The following is an 11,644-nucleotide window of genomic DNA, read 5'->3' on the forward strand; positions in this document are numbered from 1 at the left end:
CAAATTTTAATTATTTCAAACCTAATTTGATGTTTTTCGACTATTTTTATTTTTTCATATAAATATTTTTTTTCCTCGTTGTTTTGGAACCTGGATTCTTCATACATTCCACTACTTTCAAATATGAAAAATTTCCTCCACATGTTTTCCATTAATCTAAAAATTTTCTTTAATTTTCGGTTTGTAATTTTTTTCATTTTTAAGTAATTTTAACGCGCTTTTTATTCCGGCTTTGTAATTTTTTTTTCGTTGAACTAATTTTAGAGCATCCACATTGAAGAGGATTGCCCATCCCCTTAGATGAAAGAGGGTGTTAAGAGGATGTCCTCTTCAATGTGGCAACATCCTCTTTAAAGAGGAAGATCGAGGAAGACATCCTCTATAAATAGAGGATGTACTTGTCTTGGCCCTTGTGCCAAATAAGAGAGAAAATGGGTGGTGGGGACTACTTAAAAGGGAGGAAATAAGATCCTCTTTGATGTGGAAAAGAAGAGAGGAAGAGGATGAAAAAGGTGGGAAATTGGGTAGTGAAAAGAGAAAGTAGTATGACCAATGAAAAAATTAGAAAAAATTGAAGAGAGGAAGATTACCTCCTCCTCAATGTACATGCTCTTACCATGCTTTTAATTATATTGTGCCTAAAGTGAATTAAATAGAGCCACTGAATTTTTGTTGGAGAATAAATTGTGTGTGAGAAACAAAAAAGTAGAAAGAGAGAAATTAATTCGTTTGTTTGAAGCAAAAAAATCACTTTGAAACTCTGATATTAAGGAACCAATGGCAAGCCTCTAAAAAACCTAGCTTTTATACTAGATAGATATTTTTACCGTTACCAAAAGAAAAAAAAGGGAAATTTTACATGCTAACCCTGAGTTTTTTCGATTTTTATGTGGTACCCCTTCTTTCTCCAAAAACATCAATAGTGCCCCTAAGTTCTTGTCCTTATTCTATACCATGACCAACTTGTATTTTCCGTTAAGTTTTCCGTTAAAACTAATGGCTATCAATTTTATCTTGTTCAACCTACAATCTTCATCTTCTTTACCATTGATCTTCGATCTTCTTCATCCATATCTTCTTATCTTTGCTCATAGTTCCATATTATTCATCCAAATATTTATTTTTCTCATATGCTTCAACAATTTTTCAATTTCTTCCCTCCCATATTATCTCCCACTTTCTCTATCTTTTAATTAGTCTTGTACAAAAAGGGGAAATCAGAATCTAATTTAATTTCATCCATGATTTTGTTTATTAAACCTACCTTGCATGACTATCCACCTTATCAATTTCCCATTTGACCAACCTCTAACCTACCCTAAAATTCCCTAATACCTTAAATTTCATATTATTTTTCACGAATTGGTTAAATTACAACAATAAAATTGCCAGAAAAGAGATGATTTTGGCCCGTTTATCGATCACTTTCACTTCTTATTTAGTCTCTCGTTTGATTTTGTTTATAAATAAGAGATTTTATGAAATTCTGATTTCACTATTTTAGAGTCTAGGAAAGATGAAGGATTGTGTAAGAAGTGAGAGACGAAATTGAATTGGATCAGGGATGAAAAATCTGAGAATGGGAGAGAAAAAATAAATATACAGGTAAAAAAAATAAAAATTGAATTTGGAAGATGAATATTGTTGGCTGAACCAGGTAGACTGATAGAAAAATTAGAACTAACGGAAAACATAACGGAAAATACAATTTAGGTTACGGTGTAGAATAAGTAAAAGAATTAAGGGTTACCAGTTACCACTGATGTTTTCGGAAAAAGAGAGGGTACCACATAGAAATCGAAAAAACTCAGGGTTACCATGTAGAATTTCCCAAAAAAAAAAAAAAAAAAGCAACCTTCCTCCATCACTATCTCCCTTGTTCTTCCCCAATTAACCGATCTTTGAAAACCCTAATTTCACCCATTCCCAAGATGATCTGGACACTTTCATAATGCAATCAATTAACAGGACCACGCTAATGATTCCAAGCTCTAGACAGATCTTTTAGAGGTTCCAAAAATTAGAAGGCCTAGTGCGATAACACTTGCCAATAGCTAGCCTTGTGCAATTGTAGTAAGGCGAGACAAGAGTTTCAACGAAGCTCCCTACAATATGAAAATCGCTTAATTTACCATGCATCAGAAACCCGTCAATTACACCATATAATGAACTACCTCCATACGTTGCAGTATCCAAATTGTATATCGCCAAATTCTCGTTGGACGTAGTCACCATCATCATTTCCCGTTTCTCTGGCATATATAGCAATGGCACAAATCTTGACCACCAATGGTCCACAATCGAGATTTTAGTCCAAGATTGCTTAACACCATATTTCTTCATCACCCAAATATCCGTTTGATTTTCCGACCGATAATGAAACATGGAGAGACATCCTCCAAGCAGTACAAGGCGATCAAATACAAAGCGGTCCCCATCAACTGAACTAGGTACTGCTACTTCTTCAAACTTCTCTTGGGCCAAATTAAACCCGATCATAGTAGTCGAGTTATCGGAATTCCTACTAACAATCCAATGTATATACCCACCCACAAAAACACCAGTCGTAACATAACCATCATAAAGATTATACGCGGAACCCTCGTCCTCTTTCCACGTACCATTTCTAACCGAATAGATATTAACAAACATCTCATCAGACGTATGTCGACAATATTCGTCATGGTCATGTCTATAATAAGAAATTGTGACAACCTTGTAATCGTCACTAACATGATCATACCCGAGTCCATACATAGTGAAACTACAAAAAGAGTCAAGAGCATACGGTGATTCACACAACTCTCGAGTCTCTTTAGTAGTTGGGTTGATCAACATCCTGCCGTAGTTAGCAGGATTAATTAAAATCAATCCATCACAAGAAGGCATACCCTCAGGCCAAAAATAAGGCGTTACGTCAAAAATAAGCTCCCGAACCAAAGCGATATTTTCGTAGTCCAAGTGGTGAAATAAGGTGGCGCTATAAAGCGTATTACAATGCCGATACACGAGCATCAGTAACGCATTATCATCCATTAGTTTTTTGGTTTGCTGAAGGTGAGCTTTGATGAAGGGTAGTCCGGAAAGGAGATGTCGCCATGGTTTCGAAACAAGACGGAAACGGCCAATACATTTTGTTGGTAAGCGAATCAGTATTTCGATCATGATCTCTTCTGGGAACATTATTAATCCGTATTATCAAAGCAAGTTTTAGAAAATGTTTGAGAGTAATTTTATTTTAGTTTATAGAGGCAAGAATTGTGGAGATCAGATGGCTGGATCTATGGAAGTAGGGTTATTTAAACTAGATGTCTAGATGAATTTCAAGTTTCAAGTTTCAAACTTTCAACCTTTCATCTTTCAAAAAAAAGTTTCAACCTTTCAACTCTCGATGAACGTTTTAAAACCCTACATTTTTCAGTTGGCTTACTTGTTTTGTTTTGGTTCTTTCCCCAAGACTAGTTTAATGCTTGTGCCATGTATGGTCCAATCTTTATTGATGCATCATTATGTAGTTTAATGCTGGATCTATGCTACCTTTATTTACCATTAAAATTTCCTATTAAATAAAATACTTTAAATTGTATAACTCATAAATTTATCTTTAATACTTCCTCCAATTTTCTAATATCTTCCCCTTTTTTCGGACAAAAAAAATAAGAAAGGGGAAGAAAGAAGGAATAAAGTTGTTCCGGGTGTAATTTCGGAGCAAGTATCGTTACCACCCGTGGCTTGTAGAATAATGTCTTGAGTTGAACCCTTCTTGCTTCTATCGTCCCTTCCGGCCTCTCCTGTAACAATGAACGAACTGAGGGCTTGGCTTTGTGCCAAGCGTACTCACTCCGACGCTCAAGTTAGTAAACTTAAAGGATTAAGCTGTGTTACTTGGCTAGATATGTATTGTAGAGAGATAAGGGAGATATTACCAGATGAATAGTGTATTTAGGTTCAGTTGTGGGATTCTCTCCTCAATGAGGGTTGAGGAGTATTTATAGACTTTCACCTTTTGTCACGTAGTGGCCAAGTGGCCAAGTGGCTATCAGGTGGAAAGACCGTTCTACCCTCGGCCGATGGACCTATGGCAGGCCGGCCGAGGGTCTTGGATGTGAGTACGCGGATATGTGTCCCGGCTGGCAGGTTGCCAGGCCGAGACCCAGGTGACAGGCCGATGGAACGCATCGGCTAGGTGTCAGGTCGTTGACTTCTTTGTGGATATCTTTGACCTTGCTCAGTGTGTTGACTTGGTCAGCGGTGCAGAATATGCCCCATCAATTTGCCCCCAGCGTAGTCTATGCCGTGGTATGGGCTCCGATGTACTTTTGAGCGTATATTCTGCGCAAGTAATTTTCACAAATTTCCTGTATCGGCTTCTTCTTGTGCATCGGCGTGGCTCTTGTTAGGCCGTATCATACACCATATCCCCCCTCCACATGGATGCGTAAAGGGTATCCGATGTGGAAAAGAACATGACGCTGGCCGAGACCAGGGCTGAGAGTCTTAGGTTGATTTTGATTGCCCCGGCCGTGCTTCCTAGCTTGGTTGATCGGGTGGCCGGCGGAGACTAGATACCTGGGAATTTGTTGAGGGAGATGAATAGTCGAAGAGATGTGAATGGGCGTGTTGAAGACGCTTGGTCACTGTTGCATTGATTGACATTCAACTGTTGCAACGATTGGCATCCCGCGGTTGCATGCTTGACACGTGTATGTTCGCTGATTGGTTGACGCTTCATGGGCTGTGCCCTGATTGGTCCTTCTTCATGGGCTTTTCTCTATAAATAGGGCAGTTATTCCTTGATTTTGGCCTCCATTTTATTTTCAAAAATTTTTCAAAATCCTCATCTCTCCAAACTTTCAAGGGTTGTCTTTGTCTTCTTAATCTTCGGAGTATTTGATCCGGCAAGTGTTTTTCTTTAAGGTAAACAAGCAAACTTTTTATTTTTCTTGCAAGTAATTTGTTGTGAATCATGTCTTCTGCGATCTTGGACCTAGTAAAACTGCGTCGGGGCCCTAGGTCTCCTTCTCTGAAGTTGATCCTCAAATTCTGGAGGAATGGGAGGATGATGATTCTTATGGTGATTTTGGTGATGATTTCGGTGAGGAGGAGGAAAGGTCTCGTCCTAGTGAGGGGAGACAGTACGTCATGGATCACGGCGATGCCTGTAAGGTTCGCCTTGATCGTGCCTGGTCCCATAAGCTTGCCAGTTGTTCCGGCGAGAAATTTTTCGAGGGCCATTTTTTCTTTGGTAGGGGATACGAAATTGTTATCCCTGGGGAGGGTCAGTCCGTCTGTTGTCCTCCACCGGGCCACATCGGCGTATACATGCGGCATTTGGAGTACGGGCTCCGGTTTCCGCCGAATGGGTATGTTATGGCCATAATTAGAGCCATGAACGTTGCCGTTGCCCAACTGCACCCACTGGCTATGAGAACCATAATCGGTTTTGTCTGGCTTTGTCTCTTTAAGGGAGAGGCTCCGACGGTGAATTTATTCCGCCGACTTCATCATCTTAAACCATCGATCTCGGCGCGTCGGATGGTACAGTGTGCAAACGGAGCAGGGTTATGTCTCTGTTGACAAACTTTCTTCTTGCAAGGACTGGCAAGGTCGGTGGGTGTACGTTATAGTGCCGGATGACTATCCGCTGCCCCGCTCCTTCCAGCATCAAGTTAATTTGCGGTGTGAGACTAGGGCGGAGCATGACAGATGGGTTACCCGGAAGCATCTGAAAATGGATGCCAGCAGGGTCCATCTCAAGGAGGATGAGAGGCTGGCAATGAGGCTCTTTGAGGTGGACAAGAGTGGGATGCCGAAGAGATGGATTCCCCCGACGCAGATCATTCTTCAGGATGAGCCGCTTTGCTATGTCGGCCTCATACCGGCCCTAGCACGGGGTGAGTGGGGTCGGTGTGAGGCCCATCGCCGCTCTAAATGTTCCTTTATCCTCGAACTTCGATTTATTTCCTTTACTTGACTCTTGCTTTGTTTCTTTTGCAGACTACTTTGGACCGGACCTATCTGAGGATCTTCTTCGCAGAATGGGACTGCACAAAGATAAAACCGTTGCTAACTTGCATCCCAAGGCTCTAGCCCATGACCGCAGGACGTCGCCAAATGATCTTATGGAAGCAATGGTGAAGGTCTTGAGCAAGGAGGAGGCGCAGGCGAGGGTTGTTAGCGGCGTAGTGCGTCGGACGCGGAAAACTCCCATCCCCTCCCCTAAGAAGGTGGAGATTGTTGATATTCCCGATGAGGGGGACTCCGACGCAGAGGGATCTCCCCTTATCCGTAAGAGGAAAGGGACAGCTTCTACCGCTGGCAAGGAAGTGCCTCCTCCGGTCAAAAAGGCCAAACATGGTACCTATCTAGCTTGTGGCTTAAATTTAGCCGTGCCATTGGGTGTTTCTGATAAGTCAAAGTTGATACTGATGTTTTAATTGAATTTCTACAGACCAGCCGCAGTCGGCTATTGCTCACGTTAGGGGCGCGGGCGGTGGGGTCCTCGCGCGAGGTTGGTGACCAAAGCGCCACCGTCAACCCTTCATCCCAGAAGGCTTTCGTCTCCCAGCCGCGGGCTAGTGGTCAAATTGTCACCACCGTCCCTTCACCCCAGAAGGCTTCCGTCTCCGAGCTTATAGAGGAAGGCACGAAGCTAATTAGGGAGCTGGCGAGGTGGAACGTGGTTACCGGTGCTCGTCTCATGGAGCAAGAGAAGGCCGTGGCTCGGGCTGTTCATGAGCGTAACGCCACTAAGCAGGTGGCTGCGTCGGCGAAGCTGGATCTCCTCAATGAGCAGAGGCTTAGGGGAGAAGCCGAGAAGGCGCTCTTGGCTGAGAGAAGACTTAGGGAGGACGCTGAAAAGGAGGTCCTTGCTGAGAGGGCTAAGGCCGAGGCTGCGGCGGCCGAAGCTGCGGAGCTGCTGAGGAAATGTGACCTTGTTCAGGGGCGTGCCGACCTCTATCTCCAGCAGAGGAACGAGTCCAGGGGCCTGTTTAAGGCTCAGGCGGAGGTGGTTCGGGGCAAAGAGGCCATCATCAAGCAAAAGGAGGTGGACATCGAGATGCTCCAAACCGTCTTGCTCCCCAAACTGTGCGCCGAGTTCCGGGAATTGGCCGAAGATGCTGCTAGGGAAGTTATCGGGGAGCTTTTCCCTCTCGATGGTTCTTTCCCGTGGGGCAGGTTCGACGTGCTGCTTGATGACAAGCTCGAGGCTAAAGAGAAAGCCGCGGTGGAGAAGGCCGAGGAGGCGGTGAAGGCGAAGATGGAGAGGGAGGCGGCCGCGGAGAAAGCAGCTCTTGCTGAGAAGGCCAGGGTGGCTAAGGAAGAAGCCGAAAGGATGAGGGCAGCTGAGGCTGCCGAGGCCAAGGCTGAGGCTGCTAGAAAAGCTCTTTGGGTTGCCCTCATGAAGAAGATGCGGCTACCAATACGATGGCGGCGCGGCGCAGCTTAGGGGGCAAGTTTACAGATCTGTTTCGACTCCTCACCTACTACCATGTGCTGCTTGATGAGAACAAGTTTACAGCAGATCTGCTTCAGCTGTTCGGGGGCCAATTACCCAATCCTTCCCCCCCGCTATCTCTTGGTACATGAACATAATTGTGGTTTTTGCTTTTTTGTACAACTTTGGTAGGTTGTGTTTCGGCTCATCCCTGTGGGGACGGCCGTAGTCTGTATTCTTTTCACTTGTAATCTTACTTGTAACTTATCTTCTAATAATAGTTCGTTTCTTTCGCCTTCGGCCTGGCCGAGGTCTTTATCTCATCTTCCTTTCCCTTGTGCTAATAGTTGAGCATCTCAATCTGTACTTAGCGTTTTTTGTTTCATTATTTTTTTGCCTCTGTTTCCGCCTTGGCTTGGCCGAGGCGGTCTTAGAGTGTGTTCCTCAACTGTGCGACGCTTCTAAGGCGTTTTGATCACTTTGCGAGTATCGACTGCGCTGGTAGAGACCGTCGAGGTATTTATTTCTTGAGGATGATTGCCATTCTTGCTGGTGTGACGGTATCAGCCGGCGAGTGCTCCTCGTTATTGACTGCCGCTCTTGTCGGTATGACAGTGTGAGCCGGCGTCGGTTTCTTAATAGCGTGTTACGTGGCGTCTACCACTTGGAGTGACTGCGACGGAGTCTACCTCTTGGGGTGACTGCCGTGGCGTCTACTACTTGGGGTGACTGCGACGGCGCTGTATTTCTTCGCAACGCTTTTGCCGCTCTTGTCGGTATGACAGTGTGAGCCGGCGTCAGTTTCTTGATAGCGTGTTACGTGGCGTCTACCACTTGGAGTGACTGCGACGGAGTCTACCTCTTGGGGTGACTGCCGTGGCGTCTACTACTTGGGGTGACTGCGACGGCGCTGTATTTCTTCGCAACGACTGCCGCTCTTGTCGGTATGACAGTGTGAGCCGGCGTTAGTTTCTTGATAGCGTGTTACGTGGCGTCTACCACTTGGAGTGACTGCGACGGAGTCTACCTCTTGGGGTGGCTGCCGTGGCGTCTACTACTTGGGGTGACTGCGACGGCGGTTGTATTTCTTCGCAACATTTGCCGCTCTTGTCGGTATGACGAGTGTGAGCAGCGTCGATTTCTTGATAGCGTGTTACGTGGCGTCTACCACTTGGGTATTGCGACGGAGTCTACCTCTTGGGGTGGCTGCAGTGGCGTCTACTACTTGGGGTGAGCTGCGGCAATGTTGTATTTCTTCGCAACATTGCCGCTCTTGTCGGTATGACGGTGTGAGCGGCGTCGATTTCTTGATAGCGTGTTACGTGGCGTCTACCACTTGGAGTGACTGCGACGGAGTCTACCTCTTGGGGTGGCTGCCGTGGCGTCTACTACTTGGGGTGACTGCGACATTTGTATTTCTTCGCATAACTTTTGCCGCTCTTGTCGGTATGACAGTGTGAGCCGGCGTCAGTTTCTTGATAGCTAATTGGTGGAAAAATTTACACTCTAATGGAAGGTTTGGATGATTTTTATTAGGTAAGGGCATGCGTCGGGGTGTCCACAGCTGTTTTGGACACCTCCGCCGCTACATCGATTTTTACAAGACTACCAACCTCCTAATGGCTCATCACAGGCACACCTCTCCAGTCAGCCACTAGTTGTCTCCATGAGGTCGCCCTCCTGCTGTAAGGACGGACCTTTTCCTTTTTCGGACTTCCTTGCCTCTTCGAGGGATTGCATATTGCATCCTCGGGCAGCTATCTGGATGTTGGTCACCTCATCCTTCTCGTCTTTGGAGACGAGCTTATGCGCTTCCCCCCGGTCCGAGACGTACAACAGTGTTAGGGCCCGGATGGACATTACTGCGTCGGCCTCGCTCAGGGTGACTCGGCCTATGAGAACGTTGTAGGCGGACGAGCCGTCAATGACCACGAACTCAGCTAGGACGTTTTTAGCCGCGTTCTTTTCGCCGAACGTCACCGGGAGTCTGATTGATCCCAGCGGCACCAGGCCGGCCCCAGAGAAGCTGTATAGGGGGTTGGTGCAGGGGCTCAAGTCCTTGATCTTCAGGCCGAGGCCGAGAAAGCACTCTCTGAACATGATGTTCGTGTATGCGCCTGTGTCAATCAGGCACCTCTTGACCAGGTGGTTGGATATGTCCAAATTGACTACAAGCGGGTCGCTGTGAGGGGCGATGACCCCTTCGTAGTCCTTTCTTCCAATAGTCATATCGGGGATGTTTGCAGAGGGGATCCCTGAGTCGGGCACAAAGTTGATGGCCTGATATAGCTCGTTTAGGTGTCGTTTGTGCCCATGAGAGGACCCTCCGTTCTCGTTGCCCCCGATGACAACATGAATCACTCCTATCCGCTCGAAGACGGATTTCTTATCTGAACCGTCGGTCTTTTGGCCTTTGGCAACATACTTGCCGAGGCTCCCCTTCCGGATCGGTTCTCTATGGCATTCTTCGGATGGCGGCGTCGTTGGTTAAATGGCCGGTGTGGCCGTGGTACTCACGATCGGCTCGTGTCACCGTCACTTTTTGGCTTGGGGGGTCTCTCCCACTTCTGGCCCTCGTTTTTGCTCAGGGCGAAGACCTCGGCGGCTGATACGACGAGAGGGGTTTTTTCACTATACCGCCTCTGGTGGTACGTTCCTGAATTCCACCCGGCGCCCGCCGAGTCTTGCTTCCGGTCGGATCTTTCCGACCGCGATCTATTATTCTCACGGCGTCTTCCATCGGACCGCGAACCGTTGTTGTCGCGGCGTCCATCGTCCTGACCGTCCTGCCTGTGACTCTTCTTTTCTGAGAGCTCGGCTTCGCTGGGATCTACCCAGGTCTTGTGATAATCTTCCACCTTGATGGCTTGGTCGGCCAACTTCCTGGCGGCGTCCAAGCCCAGGCCTCCGCTCTTGATGAGCTCGTTTTTTAGGGCTCCCCTTGGGAGGCCCTTCATCAGCGCGAAGGCCGCCAGCTCGGGATTAATTTCTCGAATCTGCTGGACCTTTCCATCAAACCTCTTCACATAGCTCCGGAGAGACTCGCCCCCCTCCTGTCTGATAGTCAGGAGGTCAGATGTCTCTACGGCTCTTCTCTTGTTGCAAGAGTACTGGGCTAGAAAGGCGTCCTTCAGGTCGGCGTAATAGTACACCGAGCCGTCGGGAAGCCCTTTATACCAGCTCTGAGCCATCCCATGCAAAGTTGTTGGGAATACTCGGCACCAGACCTCATCAGGCTGTTCCCATACCGACATGTAAGACTCGAAAGCCTTAGCGTGGTCGGATGGATCACTATCTCCTTTGTATGAAATAGGTGGCAACTTGAGCTTAGTTGGCACCGGGACTTCCAGGACATAGGCGTTGAGGGGTTGCCTGACCACGTGTCGAACGACACGCGGCGATCGGCTCCTCGCATCCCTAACCTGGCTCCTTCCCCCGTAGCGGGAGGGGCTCCTTCTCCGACTCGGACTCCTTCTCCAGCTCTGCTGAGTCGGACTCCTCTGGCTCCTTCGGGGTGAGCCTCGTTCGTGTGGCGGGGACGCTGTCCTCCCACGAGTGCGGGAAGGACTTAGGTCTACAGCGCCCACTTTGGGCTCCCCCGGCATCTTGACTGGGTCGGCCTCTCCTAGTGCTCCGTTCAAATTTCTCGGAGTCACGTTTTGGGCCCTGGTCTCCCGGATGATTTCCGCCGCTCTTGTCGGCGTGACAGCGTGAGCGGGCGTATTACTGATTAGGTCCAGGAGCATTTTCAGTTTCGCTACGTCAACCACCTGTCCCATGATGGTGACCTGGTTATCGGGCGCGCGTGTCGGGTATTATTGGCATCCCGAACTCTGGTTGGATTACTCCGCCGGTGGAGGGCTGCACGACTCCAGAGTTGTTGAAAGCATCATCTTGGCGGAATTCGGTTTCGTCCGTCACGACTACCTCTTGTTGTTTCGACATCTCCTTAGCTTTTTGGGTGGGTTTTTGTTGATTTGTTTTTTTTTTTGTTTGGGAATGAATGTGACTAGCTTCTAGTGTCTCCCCACAGACGGCGCCAATTGTTCCGGGTGTAATTTCGGAGCAAGTATCGTTACCACCCGTGGCTTGTAGAATAATGTCTTGAGTTGAACCCTTCTTGCTTCTATCGTCCCTTCCGGCCTCTCTGTAACAATGAACGAGGCGAGGGCTTGGCTTTGTGCCAAGCGTACTCACTCCGACGCT

The 11,644-nt window shown here is 47.2% G+C and overlaps 1 protein-coding gene across 1 annotated transcript; it reads right to left on the reverse strand.

Annotated features, from left to right (window-relative positions):
• Positions 1 to 2,004: 2,004 nt before the first annotated feature.
• LOC141641735 (F-box/kelch-repeat protein At3g06240-like) lies at positions 2,005 to 3,183 on the reverse strand. The gene has a single exon (XM_074450383.1). It carries the CDS (start codon positions 3,181 to 3,183, stop codon positions 2,005 to 2,007), a length of 1,179 nt encoding a protein of 392 aa, XP_074306484.1.
• Positions 3,184 to 11,644: the final 8,461 nt, after the last annotated feature.

The sequence above is a fragment of the Silene latifolia genome, chromosome 2, assembly GCF_048544455.1.
Source record: "Silene latifolia isolate original U9 population chromosome 2, ASM4854445v1, whole genome shotgun sequence".
NCBI lineage: Eukaryota > Viridiplantae > Streptophyta > Magnoliopsida > Caryophyllales > Caryophyllaceae > Silene > Silene latifolia.

What these genes read in the sequence shown, in the direction of transcription:
- LOC141641735 (XM_074450383.1), bottom strand. Translation starts at nt 3,183, where the DNA reads ATGTTCCCAGAAGAGATCATGATCGAAATACTGATTCGCTTACCAACA.